This window comes from Oncorhynchus kisutch, linkage group LG20 (genome assembly GCF_002021735.2).
Source record: "Oncorhynchus kisutch isolate 150728-3 linkage group LG20, Okis_V2, whole genome shotgun sequence".
Lineage (NCBI taxonomy): Eukaryota > Metazoa > Chordata > Actinopteri > Salmoniformes > Salmonidae > Oncorhynchus > Oncorhynchus kisutch.
Window position 1 is genome coordinate 26206826 of NC_034193.2, and position 19441 is coordinate 26226266.

Sequence of the window (19441 nt, forward strand, 5' to 3'; positions counted from 1 at the left end):
CCATATAATCTTATACATTATAGTTTGAAAGACAGATCCTAGATCAAGATGTACTTTATTGTCCATTAATTTACAGATAATCGAAATGTGTCTAGGCTCACAACCTAACCTTTAGGACACACGTATACCCGAAGGGGCTGGAAGCAATGAGCCAGCCTTATTGCAGGGCCCTTGAAGCAAATCTTTATTGCATCTGCATTGCTTGCTGTTTGAGGTTCAGGCTGGGTTTCTGTATAAGCATTTAGTGACATCTGATGTAAAAAAAGGGCTTTATAAATAATACATTTGGGGGTTAAGTGTCTTGCTCAAGGGCACTTGTTGGTATCTAAGATGATGCCAGCAACCCTTTGGTTGCCAGCTTACTCTGCACCAGATTTCCCTGTCTGAGCTGGGATTCAAACCAGTAACCCTCCAGTGGTTGATATGTTGTTGAACTGGTGACTTGGGCCCGTATTCCCAAAGTGTTTCAGTGTAGGAGTGCTGGAGGGGACGGCAGACTTTAGGAATACGGGCTCAGGTCACCATAATGGCATATCCATTATCAATTACATTTGCAGGGCTATTTATTATTGATAAATGGCTCATTTGAGGACCCATAAAAATATAATTATGTTTCTAGGAATTATATTTGTATAGGAGTACCAGCTGCCCTTGAGGTGTATACAGTTCACAATGTTGCTTCATTCTGGAGTCAATATAAAAATCATAATTTCATTCCATGGATTCAATGTGAATGTCATTGAGAAATTCTCATTCCGAGCATATTCTTTGATGTAACTTTTTCCACTGTTACTTTAATTATCTGGTGTTTATTAAATTATGTGCTAACAATGGGTACTCTGATAGTGGTGGTGCTTGTTTTAATGAAACAAAAGTAATTACACATTTCCCATGTAAATTCTCTCTTCCATAAAATGTACAGTATTTATCGACTGAAAGGTCAACAGGAAGTGACCTTCGGGTATACGTGTGTCCTACTTCATCCTCCTTCTACCCCTCAGACCAGTCACTCCATGCTAGCATAGAGACTGTCGATCTGCGGCTGGAAGAGCTTCTTGAGGTCGACCCTTTTGGCCTTCAGCGTAGGAGTGAGAAGGCCGTTCTCTATGCTGAACAACTCTGGGTGCATGTACAGGTCTTTCACCTGCACAACAAATAGAAACAGAGCATTAGGACACAATGGGAAAACATTTTGCAACAGATTCTTTAAGGTAGTCCCTCCCTGTTTTAAATGATTGTTCCTCCAATTGGTGCCTAATGAACATGACCCATGTTGTTGGGTCATTTACACCAGGCAAAAATGGCTTTGTCACTGTAAGAACTGAAATAATCCCTGTGTACAGTATTACAGCTCCAACAAGTGAATTTATTGATTACATGGAGACCACCGGCCATGAGGGTTTTTGTCCTTTGTCCCTAGTCTCCTCTAGTCTTATCCTAATCTAGCCATAACTTTTTCTGCAACCGAGCTGGTCAACATACAATGTGGCTGTTTGCTTAAAAATGTCTAACCAAGACTTCAAACAAAAATGGGCAACAAAGTTTCATGGTTTGGCTCTTCTCAAACCCAATTCACATTGACATCAATCGTATTTGTCTGTCTTTGCTCAGTAGTTCACCACCACCTTTAGCTAGTTCACACAGCAAATCCACAGCATTGACTGTTGCTGAGAAAATTTGAGAAAATCAGCTCAACACATTTAGGATTAACTGCAGTAAAGAGTATACAGTATGTTTAAAGTGGCATGTCGAGTGAAATAAAATCAAGAAGGGCAGGGAGCTTCTGAGTTAATGACAAGATTCATAAAGTGTCTAAGAGTAGGAGTGCTGATCTAGGATCAGTGGTTCTCAAATCTCTCCTCTGGGACCCCTACTCGTTTCACAATTTTGTTGTTGCTCTGAACTAGCTCACCTGATTCAGGTGTGCTAGCTCTGGAATAGCTCAAATGCATGGAAAGGCGGTGGGGAAAGGTGGGGGGGAGAGAGGAGAGGTCTGAGAACCACTGTTTTTAGATCATCATGAAAAAGATGACATAGACAGGGGGGACTGATCTTAGATCAGCACACCTACTCTGCGCTTTATGAATACGGGCCCAGGTCTTAATGGGGATCGGTGAAAGCATGTTGAAGAGAAACGCTCACCTGTTCGAATGACTTCAGCCCTGCTTGCCGGCCCAGCTTGACCAGGTCAGCGATAATGGCCTTTTTGATTTTCTGCCGCAGGAAAAAAGGAGAGGTCAAACTCAGGCCATCATTCAGTGGTACGAAATAGATTTGCTTCAGTCAGGAGTGCATTGGAAACATGGTCTTGTGAAGTACTTGGACTGTAGTAGCAGTTTTGTGTTTAGTGGCACCCAATGTATGGACAAGCATTTATACAATATTTGTATGTCCTTTGTATCTGTGCAAATGTATGAAGAGCATTATGGACAATCACACTTTTGTTTGATGAATGAATCCCAAGGTCATGTTCATTAGGGCACGCAACGGACAGTGTTTTAAAACATTTTGGAACAGAAAATGAAAATAAGTCTTATTGATTATTATAGGTAGTCCATCTCTGTTTCAGTCCATTTGCTTCCCTTTGGTGGCTAAGTAATGAACACGATGCTGGTGTGTTCAAATATTCTGACAACGTTATTAGTGGAAAGGTTCTGATAGAGCACTCACTTGGCTTTTGCACAGCTCCTCATGAGAACCCTGGACTCCTAGTTTCTGGGCGAAACCTGGCAGGACCTCTGGGTCAGGGACCACAATGGCTACCAAGCTGGCCTACACACACACACACACACACACACACACACACACACACACACACACACACACACACACACACACACACACACACACACACACACACACACACACACACACACACACACACACACACACACACACACACACACACACACACACACACACACACACACACACACACACACACACACACACACACAAAAAGTATTATATGCTGCTGAAATGTTTGTGCTTGGCATGTGTGCTTAAATGTGTGTACGTTTTTATGCTGTGCGTGTGTGTTGTACCTGAAGACTGTCTCCATGGACAAACACCTGGGCTACAGGTGCACTGCGGATGTACACGTTCTCTATCCTCTCCGGGGCGATGTACTCTCCCTGAGCCAGCTTGAAGATATTCTTCTTGCGGTCAACAATCTTCAAGACTCCACTCTGCCATCATTTTGATCATTAGTATTTTCAACAAGATATACATTATCCTAACTTGTCAATCGGAAATCGCCAAGGAACTAGATTGTATCTTGAGTAATACAGTATGTCATCATGATTGCTCATATTATATTGTGAGCCTTATAAACAAAATATGCCTCTAGGATATAAGTATAGAGAGAGAACGAGAAAAGATAATTACTGAGTTATGTAAAAGTGTGTGTGTGCACATATATGTGTGTTTACCAGAGGAGGCTGGTGGGAGGAGCTGTAGGAGAACGGGCTCATTGTAATGGCTGCAATGGAATATGTGCAATGGAGTCAAACAAATCCAACATGGAAACCACATGACTCCATTCCATTAATTCCATTCCAGTTGTTACAATGAGACCGTTCTCCTGTAGCTCCTACCACCAGCTTCCTCTGGTAAACAGACATACATATGCACACACACACATTCAGACACACACATGCGTGTGTAATTACTGAAACCTAAGAGCAAGCTTAGACAGGTCCCTAATGGACATGCCATCTGTCTGTGTTGAGAAAGAAAGGGTCCCCTGGAGAAATTAAAAAGGGCCTACATTATGACAGAGCGAATCAATTAACTCAATTATCTTTATCTTACCCCCCCGACCCCCCCACCACCACCCTCTCTCTCTCTCTCCCCCTTCTTTTCTCAGATAATGAACGTCCCATGTTGAGGCTGGTGAGGCCACAGAGTGCAGAGGGAGAGATCGTTAACTAGGCTAATGGCCTTAGGGGGTTAGGACAGGTCCAACATCTGACGTCTGTAACATCTGTGACACAGCCCTCACAGGTGATAAAACTGACCCTGGGCCTATGTCAAGTCATGCAGCATTCATGTGCTACTCAGAATTGGGAAACTCACTATCCAACTGGGAAACTGAGTCTCCTACTCGTATTTCCCACTTGGAAGCTCATTAAGACCAGTTTTTGGCATCAACAGCTCTGAGTTATGATGCGTTTTGGTGCATAACTCTCCAAGTTTCAGAGTTACCAATAATTTCGGTAGCACATGAATGCATCATCATTCACTGTTCTATATAGACCGGATTCCGACTTAGGAAATGACGCCTTTCTTATGCACACCTTTCCTATGCCCTTCTGAGTAGTTTGTATTCAGACTTACCTTGTGAAGGTGCATAACGGGCTTTGTAGGAGTGGTTCCCTGGCGCGCACTGAATAAATTGAATTAACCCGCTGAAAACCCTTCTACATGCTGGCCACAGATTTTTCTCATGGATTTTTCAATTCAGTACATTTATCTTAAACAGTCTCTTTAAATACGCTGTACCTTTTAGTTCGAATTCTATTGACAGACTCAATAGAATATATATAAAGAACGGGTTCAGAGAATTAGGGATCAATGAAAGAAAGTAATCTAAATATATGCATATTCGTCTGTTTCAGCACCAATTGATAGATTTAAAAAATATTCTGAAAATAATAAAGGAAAATATATTAAAATATATTAAAATATGTTCTTAGGCACGACGCATCACAGAGTGCCTGGATACAGCCCTTAGCCGTGGTATATTGGCCATATACCACAAACCCCCGAGGTGCCTTATTGCTATTATAAACTGGTTACCAACGTAATTAGAGCACTAAAAATAAGTGTTTTGTCAAACCCGCGGTATAAAGTCTGATATACCACACCTGTCAGCCAATCAGCATTCAGGGCTCGAACCACTCAGTTTATAATTAGGGTTAGGAAAGTATTTATGAATCATATAAAACAGGTTTGGGGAGCCTTTACACACGAAAGAAAGAAAACGGTGAGTTGATTAATGAAAAAATGATCCCATGGTAATTATGGAAGATTGGTTTACATAGAATTATAATAGGGAGAATAGTGTTCAATAGCAGGCTATACCCTCACCTATTGCCTGCACTAACCATGGAACTGTGTGAAGACACAGTCATGGCACAGTGGCTGGTTCAAACTGTTATGGCTTGGTCTGCGCTCCGCTCCATTACAATTTAATTAGCCTACATGTCTTTAAAAGAATATCATTATCCACTGTTACTAATGATCCTCATCAACATTCACATGGCCGTTTACAGAGGAAGCAAATGAAGGTAAACAAAACAATGTAATGATGTTAATGTACAGTAGGCAATACCACCTGAAGGGATCAAACAGTAAATTTGCAGTGCAATATGTGTTGTTATTAGGCCTACTGACAGTCAGTACTGAGAGTGGCTAATATTTAACATGATAGAAATAGGAAATGTGGTAGCTTATAATTAAGACATTCAAGAGCGCCCCTCCTTGCAAGTTAAAAGGCCATACAATTTACATTTTTTGTAATGCAACAGCATTTAATAAACATTACTGTGGGAAAGTTGATATGTTTCAGTTTGCTGCCGTGTGACTGGAGTCACATTTGTCTCCAGCGTTTACTATGTCAAATATATCTAAAACAAGTGTAATTTATATTTACAATTTCCTTTTCCAAATGGATTACTCATTTACCTGGCTCTTATCAATTGCCCTTATCAAGTTGTAAATGACAGTGCATGGAGAATGGTGTTATTTCTATCTGAAAAAATCCACTTGGAACCACTTGGAACTGGTTTGTTTGCTAGACGTTATTCATGGTTTCCTTACATGTAGAGGTGGTGGAATTATTAAGGAATTACAGTGAGTGTAAAGTACTTAGTATTTTTTCGGGTATCGGTAATTTACTTTACTATTTATATTTTTGACAACTTTTACTTCACTACATTCTTAAAGACAATGATGTACTTTTTACTCCGTACATTTTCCTTGACTCCCAAAAGTACTCGTTACATTTGAATGCTTAGCAAGACAGGAAAAATGTCTGTTTCACACACTTATCAAGAGAACATCCCTGGTCACCCCTACAGCCTCTGATCTGGTAGACTCACTCAACACATGCATTGTTTGTAACTGATGTCTGCGTGTTAGAGCATGCCCCTGGCTATCTGTTTGGTTTGGTTTATAAAAGGAATTGTTATTTATTTATACTTGTACTTTTACTTTTGATACTTAAGTATAATTTAGCGATTACATTTACTTTTGATACATAAGTATATTTAAAACCAAATACTTTTAGAATTTAGCTTAAGAAGTATGTTACTGGGCGACTTTCATTTTTCTACTTCATTTTCTAATAAGGTATCTTTACTTTTACTCAAGTATGAAAATTACTTTTTCCACCACTGGGGAATTAAGTCAAGATCAGAGACACTAGACACACCTCTGCCACACCTTCATTTATTCTATCTCAACCCAAAAAGCCAGATTCTGACCAGAGTTATTCCCTTTTAATGCACTTTTCTCTCTATGTGTATTCTGACCTTGAACTTAAGTATGTTTGAGTGGCAATCGAATAAATGAAGTGTGTGGCGGATTGTATATTTTGATTTGTAAATTTTTTTTGTTGTTACTATATGATTCCATATTTGTTATTTCATAGCTGTGATGTCTTCACTATTATTCTACACTGAGGAAAATAGTAAAAATAATGAAAACCCTTGAATGAGTAGGTGTGTCCAATTTTTGACTGGTACTGTATAGGTTATAGCCTGTCATGTCTACCCCGCTCCCCCGCTCCCCCTCTCCAGTGCTCGATGTCTCCATTCTACTCACCACCGGGCCTGGCAATCCTCATTACGCACACCTGCGCTTCGTTATGAGCCACACCTGGACTCCATCACTACCCTGATTACTTCTCTTTATATAGCACTCCTTTTTTTTAATCACCCACCAGGCAATATTGTTTATCTTTTCCCTGTTAGACAGTGCCTTTGGTTTGCATCCATCAATGTTCTTTGTAATTAACTCACTAACTGCACTTGTTTCCTGACTCCCTGCGTCTACATTACAGAATCTTGCCTCTCAAAATGGAAGCAGCAGCCAACCGAGACATCTCCCAGATGGTCGACGAACAGGGAGACCTACTTCGCCGGCAGCACAATCAGCTAGCGCAACTAGGGAGGCATCACCCCCAACGAGCGGAGGATCCTCTACCATGAGTCGACCCAGCGAGCCAACCCATTCAGCAGTCTGCTCTGGTCAGTGATGCCCGTTTTTCCCTTCATGACAAATATGACGAGACTCCATTCAAATATCGTGGCTTCCTTCTCCAGTGCTCCCTCTATTTTGCTCAGCAAACGGGTGCCCCCGAGCGGTCCAAGGTTACTACCGAGCGGTCCAAGGTTGCCAAGGTTATTTCCCTGTTGACAGGGCATGCGTTTGGATCGAATACGGCCATCTGGGAGAGGGGAGAAGCTGTGTTCTTATGGGAGGTTCATGGTGCTGTTCAGAGGAGGCTTCGATTATCCACCGGAGGGCAGAGAGGGGGGATGAGCACCTACTCCAACTACGGCAGGAGGACCAGACTGTTGCGGAGTTCGCACTCCCCTTTCGTACATTGGCAGCATCCAGCAGATGGAATGAGCCGTCGCTCCACACCTTATTCCGAAGAGGTTTTGCGTGAGGAGGTCCAGACAAAGCTGGCATGCCGAGACAACACCCTCTCATTGGATGCACTCATCACGATGACCATCCGTCTGGATAACCTACTTCGGGAGCATTGGCACTCCATCGCCTCTCTCCCTCTTTCGTTGACGGATATGAGTTTAAGCCTGACCCCTTGGAGGTAGGGGCTACACGCCTCCCCGCGGCTGAGTGATGCCGCCGGAAGCAACAAAGCCAGTTCTGCTTACAAATAATGACAGTCTTGGGGTCTCGTTTTATAATGTCCTTAGACACAATTGTGTGATCCAATCTGTGGTTTGGTTCATAACCATTGAACTTGAAAATGTGATTTATTGTTTAAAAAAAAATGCATTTAGACATTTTTGTAACTGAAATGTTGTATAAAAACGGTGTACATTTTATAAATCAAGACACTATGACCTTGTACAACTACGACAATAAAATGGCCCTGCTGATGATGATGTTGTCACGCCCTGGTTTTAGTATTTTGTGTTTTCTTTATTATTTTGGTCAGACCAGGGTGTGACATGGGTTTATTGTGGTGTGTTTTGTCTTGGGGTTTTGTTAGGTATTGGGTTTGTGGCTTAGTGGGGGTATCTAGCATAGTCTATGGCTGTCTGGAGTGGTTCTCAATCAGAGGCAGGTGTTTATCGTTGTCTCTGATTGGGAACCATATTTAGGCAGCCGTATTCTTTGAGTGTTTCGTGGGTGATTGTTCCTGTCTCTGTGTTTGTTTGCACCAGATAGGCTCAGTCACTTTGGTTTTTCTTTTTTTCTTGTTTTGGAAGAGAAGAGAACGTGAGCCGGGTTCGCCATTCTCCTTGCGGAGATGGTGCAAAATCCCTCAACACGGTCGGTCCCTAGGATTGGGCTGGCCAACACGATTCGGTTTGCTTGGAAGGAAAAGGAGTTGGAGCCTTTAGGACGGGAAACTTTTGGAAGGACAATATTGATGGGGATTCTAAAGCTGACGGTGAAGGACGTGTTTTGTTTCCAAGGCAACTCGTCGGAGGGAGCATTCGACGTGGCACTACATACAGAGGAGAAACACGATGATATCCGGAGAAGGGCAAGAGCAGTGGGAGGTGAGAGGCCGATGAGCCACTATGAAATAACAAGCCTGGCGAGGAACAACTTTAGGGTTGTAACTGTCAACATTTACAACCCATACGTTAAGGACGAAGAGGTGAGGGCCTTTCTGGGGAGATACATGGATAACGTCTCCTCAGCAAGGCACCTCAAAGACTCCCTTGGGTTTTGGAATGGGAGGAGAGGCTTCCAGGCCCTCCTCAGGGAGGACCCAAAGGGACATGGTGGCTACCTCCATCCTCCTGCTATGTTCTCCCTGGGGGCTGACAGGGGGACGTTATTTTATGCACGTCAGCCTCCATTTTGCAGGCACTGTATGGCCTATGGCCACATCTTCGCCTCGTGCAGCGCAAGAAAATGCAGATTTTGTGGATCTGGGGAGCACGAGGCGAAGAATTGTGACGAGCCTAAGGTGTGGAAACGGAAAGCACGGGAGTAGGAGAACCAGGAAAAGCGGCGGAAGAAGGCAAGCGAGTGGAGGAGCATGAGAGAGAAGAAAGCGAGGGAGGGGTGGTGGAGAAGGAGACGGTGGAAGAGCAAGTGGAGTGGGGGGAAAGTGCCCTGGTGGAAGAGATGAGGGGTATGGTGGAGGAGCTGGCGGGGGGGGGGGGGGGGGGGTGGTATCTCTCCACTGCCGCCATCACCAAAGAAGAGAATGAAGAGGAGGGTGCGATTGGCCGACAGTGAGAGGGAGGGGATGGTCAAGAGAGTGATGGGGGTGGGAGAAACCTCTGGGTTGCTGCTGGTTTCCCCAGGCCCTCAACTTCTGTTGGGTGGGGTCACACCTAACAAGACTCAGGACTGGGTACAGGAGGAGGTGGGGAGTTTTTTGTTTGGGGACTCAGCCTCCCCTATTTTTTTCCAAACCAGCTGCAGTACTAGGGAGGCGGAGGAGTGTGGGGGTAGACCCAGGGTGCAGGGCACCCCGGAGCCAAACACTATTCCTGCATCCTGGGTTGGTGAGATGGAGGAAGAGGGGGGGATGTCGGGAGTACGGATGGTGTTCTCACCGGTAGATATGGAGCAGGGGAGCATCGGGTGAGTCTCCTGTCTTTGTTTTTTTCTGTCTGGGTTTAGTATTTGAGTGTATTACATGTTTTTCTTTTTCTTTCATGGGGTCTAATTTTACTTTTGTTAGTTTAAATGTAAGAGGTTTAAGGGATTTTGTTAAGAGGAGGGTGGTTTTTAGTTATTTGGAGGGTGTGGGGTTTGATTTTTGTTTTTTACAGGAGGTTCACCTGAGGGATGGAGGGGATGTTAGTAGGTTTAAGAGGGAGTGGGACAAGGGGGAGTCGGTTTGGGGTATTGGGGGGGGGGGGGGGGGGGGTGCACTCATCGGGGGTAGGGATTTTGTGTGGGCACAGGGAGGTAAAAGTGGAGGGTTCTTTTGTGGTGATGCAGGGGAGGGTTATAGGGGTGGATGTCACGATAAGGGATTGTAAATTTAGATTAGTGGTGGTGTGTGGGCCACGGGTGGTGGCAGACAGGAGGGAGATGGTGGACTGTCTGGCGCCCCTGTGTGTCACAAATAGGAAATTAGTGATAGGGGGTGATTTTAATACAGATTTAGGAATAGGGGGGGATAGCAGTGCAGGCGCCATCACTGGGCTAATGGCTTGCCATGGTCTGGTTGATGGTGGCCTGCACACTACTCCGAAAATGGCCGGTCCTACATGGCGCAACTCCAGGGGGGTTGCGCGGAGGCTCGACTATATTTTTGTACCCAGGTCTTTGGGTAAGTTGTCTGGGCGGCTGTTGCCTGTTTTCTTTTCGGATCACGACAGGGTGCTCCTGCAGGTGGGGTCGCCAGTCTGCCTCTTTGGTAGGGGGTACTGGAAGTTGGATCGGGATGTGCTGGAGGAGCAGGCTTTTGTTGACGGGTTTTTTGGTTTCTTTTGGAGGCTTGAAGGCCTCCGGTCCATGTGCGAGGGGGTGTTAGAGTGGTGGGAATTAGTTAAGGTGAGGATTAGGGCTTTTATAATAGGGTATTGCAAGAGGAAAAAAAGGGAGGAGAGGAGGGAGGTGGATCGTATCCAAAGGTTAATTGAACTCGAGTACGAGGCAGGCAACCTCGGCGGGTCGTTTGACTGGGAGAGATCCGCAACCCTAAAGGCGCAGCTCAGGGAGTTGCAGGAGCGGAAGGCTCGAGCTTTCCTGGAGCGTGCGCATAGTGGCTTTCTAGAACACAATGAGACTTGTTCTGCTATGTTCTTTAAGTCAGTTAGGGCCAGACAGAGTAGGAAGGTAATGCATGGCGTTAGGGAAGAAAATGGTAGTATAGTTAGAGAACCTGAGGATATGGTCAGGGTGACAACTGATCATTTCCAAGGTTTATTTAAGGAAAGGGAAATAGATGTAGAGCAGGGAAATGTGTTTTTAGAACACTTGTCCAGGCGGTTGCCGGAGGACATTAGAGAAGTGATGGAGGCCCAGATCTCACTTGAAGAGGTTGAGAGCGCTCTTAGGAGGATGGGAAAAGGGAAGGTGCCTGGGATGGATGGGCTGCCGGCTGAGTTTTATCTCAAGTTTTGGGGTATACTTGGACCAGTGGTCCTCGAAGTCTTGAAGGCCATCCTTGAGACGGGGGTCCCGGGGGATCAATGGCTGTTGGTGTGCTGTCACTTTTATATAAGAAGGGGGAAGTAACAGACCTTGGCAACTGGCGGCCGTTGACCATGCTGTGTGTAGATTACAAGCTACTTGCAAAGGTTTTAGCAGACCGGTTGCGCACAGCCCTTCCCTACGTCGTCCATGAGGATCAGACGTGTGGGGTAGAGGGCCGCTCTATTAGATGGAACCTACAGTTAATCAGGGACTCCATCGCTTTGGTTGAAGATAGAGGACTGCCTTTAATGGTAGCAGCACTAGATCAGGCGAAAGCCTTTGATCATGTGAATAGATCATTTTTATTCAGAGTGTTAGGTCGATTAGGATTTGGGGAGAAGTTCATAGGATGGATTCGTACATTATATGTCGGAGCGGGGTGCCGAGTTAGTGTAAATAGTCACTTGGGTGACGTTTTTGACCTCTCGTCTGGGGTCAGGCAGGGGTGCCCACTCTCGGCTCTCCTCTTCGTTCTGTACATGGAGCCTCTGGGGGCTGCCATTAGGGCAGACACAGGGGTGGAAGGCTTGTTGATCCCTGGAAGTGGTGGGCTGCGTGTTAAGATGACGCAGTACGCCGACGACACTTCCTTGCTGCTGTGCAAGGACTCGTGCCTGACAAGGTCCCTTGCCATCTTTGGGGATTTCACCCGAGCGTCGGGAGCGGTTCTGAACGTCAAGTTTTCCGTCAAGTTTTTCGGAAGATGGCGCGGTAGAACGGATGTGCCCGGGGGGTTATCTCTCTGTGAGGGGGCCCTGAGGATTCTCGGGGTCCATTTTGAGACCTCCGGTTCAGCGACGCTAAACTGGAACATGCGTATCGCAGTGGTACAGAGGAAGCTAGCAATGTGGAAGGCTAGGTATTTGTCTTTTTATAAGTCCTGGTCCTAAAGGTGGATGTGTTGCCGTCTCTTTTGTATTTGGTGTACATCTACCCATTGCCGGCTTGTCTGAGGAGGCCTCTAGTGAGGCTTGTGTTTCAGTTCATGTGGAGTGGCAGGTGCGAGTGGGTCGCCAGGGCACGCATGCTCTGTCCCATCGGGGAGGGAGGTAGGGGGGTACCACATTTCCCCCTCAAGCTGGACGCAATTTTTGTTCATGCAGGCCAAGTGGCTGCGTGAGCACCCTGAGGTTGAAGTTGCCAGAGTAGGTTTAGATCACAGGCACCTGTATGAGGAGGTCAGAAAGGCAGGGAGTCCGGCGCCTGTAGTGGGCATCTCGGAAGTGGTCTGGGAGGGAGTGCAGGCGCGGGGTCTGGACATCAGGCTCAATTGGTTGAGCCTCCATAAGTGCTTGCCGGTACGTTCCATCATGTACCGGTATAGTTTGGTGCAATCCCCCACCTGTCCAAGATCCTCTTGTGGCAGGGAGGAGACTGTGCGCCATGTCTTTTGGGACTGTGCCTTTGCCTTAGTAGTATGGGCTAGGGCACGGGTGTTGTTAGGTTTGGTAAGGGGGGATTTTGTATTGACGTGGGCCAGGTTAGAGAGAGGTGTAGGGAGAGCGAGAGGGACGGATAGGGACAGGTTTCTGCTCTGGCTTCTCATGAGTCTCTTTAAACGGGGGCTGTGGGAAGCCAGGCAGAACATGGTGAAGACAGGGAGAGATTGGGGGGTGGAAGGGATAGTGAGGAGGGTGGAAGGAGATTTGAGGGGGAGGATGAAGAGGGAGGAGAGGAAGTGGGGGCAGCATGCTGCTCGGGAGAGGTGGAAGGGGGGTTTAGGGCTGGGTGTCATTTAGATTTGTAAGGGGATAGATTAGGGACAGGGAGATAGAGAAAGGTAGTTTGTAGGGTGACGGGGAGGGAAGATGCTCCCCTGAGGTTTTGTTTGGGGTTTTTGTTTAGTTAAATTAGTTAAATTAAAATACCATTATTGGAGTATGTATGAAAATTATGAGTTGTAAAGAATGAATGGTATTGAAGGTAATAAATAATTTTTTATTAGAAAATATAAAAAAATAGGCTGTTTCGGTTTTCATGTTACGTTTATTGTTTTTGTATTGTTCATGTTTATTCGGTTATTAAACATGTATCAAAATTACCACGCTGTATTTTGGTCCGATCCTTGCTACACCTCTTCGTCAGAGGAGGAGATAGAAGAAAACCGTAACAGATGTAGACCCCAGTATAGAAATAGTGAAATCTTGAATCGGGTAATTCAATTCAGATGAATTACCACCCATAACGGTAATCTGCACTGCCCTTTGTCCTGCTTGTAATAATAGAATAGTTGGGTTTGGAAAGTATAACGATGCTGCAGATGACACACAACCCCAGTAATTCACCCCACTGATTGCTTGTCTGGCTTTGAGTTGAATGAACAGGAGAGAGCCGGAAAGCTATTCTACTCAGTCCTGATATTAAACTCCTCTACCACTGTCATGGAAATTGATGTCAGATTGATTGTATACGGAGATAAATTCAGGTTATTTTATTGTTCCTACGGTTCAGTTTGTATCTACGAGAATCTCACCGGTAGCCATTTGCCAATGTCTCCGGTGTGTAGCCAGCCATCTTTGTCCAGGGCCTCTGCTGTCTTCTCAGGGTCTTTTAGATATCCGATGAACACGTTTTTACCTTTGATACAGACCTGAGGAAATAGAAAAGTATGCATCAGTAAGTGAAGTGTTCTCCTTGTGTTCTAAGTACGGCCGGGGACCATATGACCTGATCAGGCCATGTGGCCTGACCAAGAAAAACTCCAGCTCCCAATTCTAAGGCAGGCAAGCCATAGCAACCAATTCATTCAAAAGGTTAAACTAAGAGAGAGTATATATGTTAAAAAAAAAAGAAAGTTGAAGCCGCAAAATGCAGTAATCACTCCACCATTTAGTGAATGCAATTAAAAAAAATTTTTTTCATACTTTCATTTGTTTGTGACTGAACAAACAATGTGTAGAGAATCATTGTAGAGGATCATCATAACATCTAAACTTCTTTTGAAATCTATTTTCAATAACCAAAAATATATCAGTTATTTGAAGCTGGTGTGCAAAACTGACAGTAAAAAGAAGCAACTTAACTATTGTGTAGTCTTAACATTCTGTATACTCCCATTGTCCTTAAGGGTAAAAATTGACCCGCCTTCACTGAACCCCTAAAATAAAGCAGCGTCATTTTAATTTTAAACCCCAAATCTATTTTGCATGAAGAAACAACCTGTCATTCATCACAAACTTTGACTATCTGAGTTTTCCCTCTTCACAATGCAGAAAGACTGCATTTAATCAGTGGACACCACTCGTTTGTATTACAACACACCTGTCATAATTGTTTTCTTTCCTAAAGTAGAGGTTTATTATTATTGCTAAAGGTACTGCATAGGTGTAAACATACATGTTTTTTTAGCAAGAGATAGCATTTGTATAGCCTAAGAAAGTAGCAGAAATGTGCAGAATGTAGTTTTGAATGCATTTTAATTGAAGGGAAACAATAAGTCTTGAACTTTTTTGGCAACATAGTGATATATTCTTATATACTGTGCAATGAGGAATACTAGTATTCTCCCATTTTTTTTTAACCATTGCCCCCACCCACAAGGTGTATAAACAACAAAAATAAATAAGAATAAAATAAGATAATAGATACAAATAAAAAATGTGAAGAACATAAATCAATCAACTCTAATTAGCACATGCAGGACAGTATGCAAGTGGGTGTGCATGGACTTTGCAGATGTATTTCTCACATGTGAAGCACATAGTATTTGTTTTACAGTCCTTCTTTGGGGGGCAGAATTGGCATCTCCTCCTCTTGCCTGCCCCAGCTGCAGTCTCAGGTGGATCAGGACAAGATTCAGCCCCCTGAACAGCTTTCACAAGTGCTGCAGAGGCTTCTGTGCGGTGGAGGTGCTCCCTTCTTTGAATGTGTGGGGTTACAAGTGCCTTTCCCAGCTGTTCCAGGAACACCCTCTTGTTCCGCTTATCAGGCATCCGGATAGGGTTGATCTTGTTCCATATCACGAAGGCATTGTATGAGGACACATCAATGATGTTATGAAAGATGACCAGGGGCCAGGCAGTCATCCTCCTGCAGCTGTAAGTTCCAATCACCTTGTCCAGATTGTCCATGCCTCCTTTTTGTGGTTGTAGTCCAGGGTGATGGCTGGCTTCCTGTCCTCACGATCACTGATCTCAGCCGTTTTGTGCAGTGTGCTCACGAGAACCACATTCTTGTTCCTCTTTGGGAGGTAAGAAACTAGAGTGGTGGTGGGTGTGAAGGCAAACTTTGTTGAGAAGGCCTCTTTCCCCTTTGTTGCGAGGAGTGCAGGGGGGAGCTCAGGCTTGTTCTTTCTAACTGTGCCAACCATGGCGATCTTCCTCTTCAGGAGCTGCTGGCTGAGTTCAATCAGTAGCACACATATTCTACATTTCTCGTGTGTGTGTATATGTATAGCTTTTGTGGTGTGTAAATTATTTTATAACTGCCAGGTCAAAAATGACCCTAAGACAATCTTTGTACCCTGGTGGTGTATAGCTTTCATGGAAATATGAACAAAGGCGATGTTTCACTTTTTCTAATGTTTGGGTCACTTTTGGAAAAGTCATTACATTTCAAGTTAAAAAAATATCATTTAGGGGGTTTTCGCCGCTGTTAAACATAGTGGCAGGTCATTTTTGACCCTTAACACAACAAGGGTTAAGAACAGCAAGTAAAGACACAGCGCACAAAGAACAGACCTGCCACTTTTCAGACTTGCTTTCAAAGACAATGACAGATCTATAACTCACATGTGTATGCGGATTTGGTCGCATCGCCCAAAAAGCTACATGTTGTGCCTTTGAGCTAATTTTCTATAAATTAAAAAGTCTGGGGAAATCGGGGAAAGACCATGCCCCCCCCCCCTCCCCCCATGCTTTTGAATGACCCCTGACATTGCTACATTCACCAAAAATGATAGCCAGATTATTCTGGACATTTACTATATAACCACCTTGTTTTATGGTTTGAAGAAAACAACACCCAAGGGAATTTGAAAATTTTTCTTTTACATTTTTGGGTTTTTTCCATACATTGCAGCATGGCTAGGTAGTGACAACCACTTACCTCCCCTTCACCATTGGAAGCAAAGTAGTTCATCTCTTCAACATCAACCAGTTTCACAATGTTACAAGGTATAGGAGCTCCAACATGCCCTGAGGATAGAAACACCTGCTTTATCATTTGGGTGAATATATAAGGTCCCTATTTTGAGAAGGAAGTAAGAAGAAAGGATGCAAGTGTTCTCAACTTAAAGGGATAGTTCAACCAAATTACGAAGTTACATTGCAGTTGGTACAAGTGGCTAGGTAAACAAACACAAAGCAAGGATTGCAGTCTCTCCTTGTCCAAGACTGCTTTTAGTGTAAGGAAACAAAAGACTAGACATTTAGGTGAACTATCCTTTTAATACAGCATCCTCTGTGAGGTTGTAAATATTTGTAGTGACATACCAGAAGTGGCGTCTCCCGGCATAGTGAAGGAGCAGGCGGCAGTACACTCTGTTTGGCCGTATGCCTCAAAAATCTGGAGAACCAATCAGAACCGAGAGATCAGTAGGGTCAATGAGATCTGGTTGTCACAGCGACACGGACAGATCAATACATTTGAGGTCATCTCTGCTCTCCAAACAAAAGCACATGGCCTCAGTTGCTCAGTGCTATTACAAGATCCACAATGGCACAGGATTGGTTTCATTACATAATAATGACAAACTTATGGTCTTTACAGAAAATATAATGGAAGTCGTACACTATTCTCTCCTTGCAGGGATTCTGATGAAGACTTCAAAAATTCAAGGTGTGCAATGGTGATTTTTATTTTACAAATGTATCCTTGTTTGGTCAGGATATGTTCTTTTTTCATTTATACTTTATAATACGGTCTTGTTATTATCCAAAGTGACCTACCTCAGCATGTTAATTCAATAGAAATTACCCATATATGTAGGAATCAAACTGGCAACTCGGGTATTGTTAACACCTTCCAGTGGCATGTGTGTGTGATGTTGAAGCATCTATTTGACTGCTTTCTAGGTGTATTTGATGTGAGTCATGACCTGTTTTGACAAGTGCTCCTTAACACAGTAATATGTATATGATCATTGACGGAGGTGTCTCACTAAAGAGTTTTGGAAACCCATAAGTCCTGTTCACACTGCACTTCAATCACAATCACAGCTCCAATGTCATCTAATTTGAATATTCTACTCCAAAAAGTGACCGCTGGGTTTCCGTTAGCCCAGGGTTAACACATGCTTGTGTAAAAACAGCGTAAGCTAGGGTAAAGGATAGCCATGGGCCAAGAGCATGCAGTGTGAAAAGCCCTTTTGAGTGGTAGAAAAAAATTGATGGGTAGATGGTAGATCTATGGTAGATAATAGATGGGTAGATGGTGCTAAAGTACCTGACACCCCAGAGATGCCCGTAGGAAGTTGAGAACGGAGGGAGAGATGGGCGCTGCTCCCGTCACCATCACTCGCACACGTCCCCCCAACGACTCCTGCAGAGAACCGACACGACACGTTCTAGATTGTAGAGCATTCTGTACCATAACAACCTCCCAATTCACAGCCCCTGCAGTGGAACATTCTTATTCTCCCCTGTTGCCTTTTTAGGCACAGGAAACGGTTTACATGTAGCCTCCAAGGATTGTTGGCACAACATTGGCAATAGCATTGTTGACCTCCTTGAACACGATGACTCACTCCTACTTGGAGAGTACAATACCTGAACTTTGTGGAAGATGAGCTTGTCCCATATACTGTCTTTTCTGATGACACCCTCCTTAACTTCGGCAAGCTTTCTGTTAATGGCAAAATTCAGGAGCCATTTTTTGAAGGGGGTCTGGGCTCCACTTTGGACCTACAGTAGAAAGAGAAAGGATACTCATTTTGGTCTCATATTATATAGATAGTCCTCTTTGGTATTTTATTTGGATCCCAGTTAGCTTATTCAAAAGCGGCCGCTAATCTTCCTGGGGTCCACATGAAACATGACATAATACAGAACATTAATAGTCAAGAACAGCTCAAGGACAGAACTACATCAATTTTGAATGGTCTGTAGATGTTCAAACTATCCATTACAGCTCTCAACTGTAACTCTGTAACTCTATTGACACGCAACAATTTGCTGTGGGTAAGGTTTAGGTAAAGCGCTGAGATTAGTGGTGAGGTTAGTGTACAGTATGAGTGCACACTTCAGGAGAAGGACCGCAGACTAATAACTCACTTTGTCATATACGCGGTTCAGAAGTCGCGGCACCACGGGGAAGACGGTGGGCTGCAGGTTCTTCATGTCGTCTGGCAGTAGTTTAATGTCTCCCTGAAAGAATCCAACCCTGGCCCCAGCACCGTACAGCACTGTCTGGGAGAGAACACAAGCACTTCTAGACTAGCACCCATCAGCCTCAATACTCAACTCAGTGAACTCAATGTCCGCTGCTCCCATAGGTGAAAAATGTAAGAGATAAATGTCACTTGTCAATAGATTTTTTTTTTTTTGTAACAAGAAAGAATAATTTGTTCCTCATTGACTTGCCTGGATAAAATACTAAATAAATACATTGTAAAAAGTTACTATTTGTCATAAAGTATTTGTCATGGATTCCATGCTAAAGCTGGAGGTACTCAAAGATAATGTTGAGTTAATGCAAAAAAATTCAATACCAGTTTGCAGTTAGACTGTGAACTCACCTGTACAACCCTCTCAAACATGTGTGCCAGAGGCAGGAAGGAGATGGACACATCCTGAGTAGTAGGAACCACGGAAATCTGTGAGGGACACAAGTTGATTCAGAAGGTTATGATTACAAGACTACAAATCTCGGCAATCCAGAACCAAATCCCATGTGAATGCTTGCCTCTCTTTTTGCCATTCACAAGAAGCTACATTATTATAAGATCTCTCTCTTTCTCTTTTTCTCCCACACACATATGCCCCCCCCCCCCACACACACACACGAGGATAAGATCACAGTGATCATATTAAATTACTACAGTTAGCTCCAAAAGTATTGGGTCTGTGAAATATAATTTTTTGTGCACAAATTTGTTTAAATCCCTTTGAGGGAGCGTTTTGAGGGAGCA

General features: G+C 44.0%; 1 protein-coding gene and 1 long non-coding RNA gene across 3 annotated transcripts in view; one reads left to right on the top strand and one right to left on the bottom strand.

The window, feature by feature from the left end:
- Positions 1-38: 38 nt before the first annotated feature.
- Positions 39-19441, bottom strand: part of acsl5 (acyl-CoA synthetase long chain family member 5) — a 41236-nt gene continuing 21833 nt past the window's right edge. For both annotated transcript variants that reach the window (XM_031799483.1, XM_031799484.1), the window contains exons 11-21: positions 19049-19126; positions 18585-18719; positions 18081-18215; positions 17758-17853; positions 16806-16878; positions 16420-16508; positions 13847-13963; positions 3045-3188; positions 2671-2772; positions 2143-2214; positions 39-1144 (exon numbers count right to left, since the gene is read on the bottom strand). In XM_031799483.1, coding sequence (XP_031655343.1) covers positions 1007-1144; positions 2143-2214; positions 2671-2772; positions 3045-3188; positions 13847-13963; positions 16420-16508; positions 16806-16878; positions 17758-17853; positions 18081-18215; positions 18585-18719; positions 19049-19126 — 1179 coding nt within the window. In that variant the 3' untranslated portion in view covers positions 39-1006. The remainder of the gene's footprint in view (positions 1145-2142; positions 2215-2670; positions 2773-3044; positions 3189-13846; positions 13964-16419; positions 16509-16805; positions 16879-17757; positions 17854-18080; positions 18216-18584; positions 18720-19048; positions 19127-19441) is intronic.
- LOC116355475 (uncharacterized) lies at positions 6950-8149 on the top strand. Its single transcript, XR_004204480.1, has 2 exons — positions 6950-7253; positions 7426-8149. It is a non-coding gene; the product is annotated as an uncharacterized LOC116355475 (long non-coding RNA).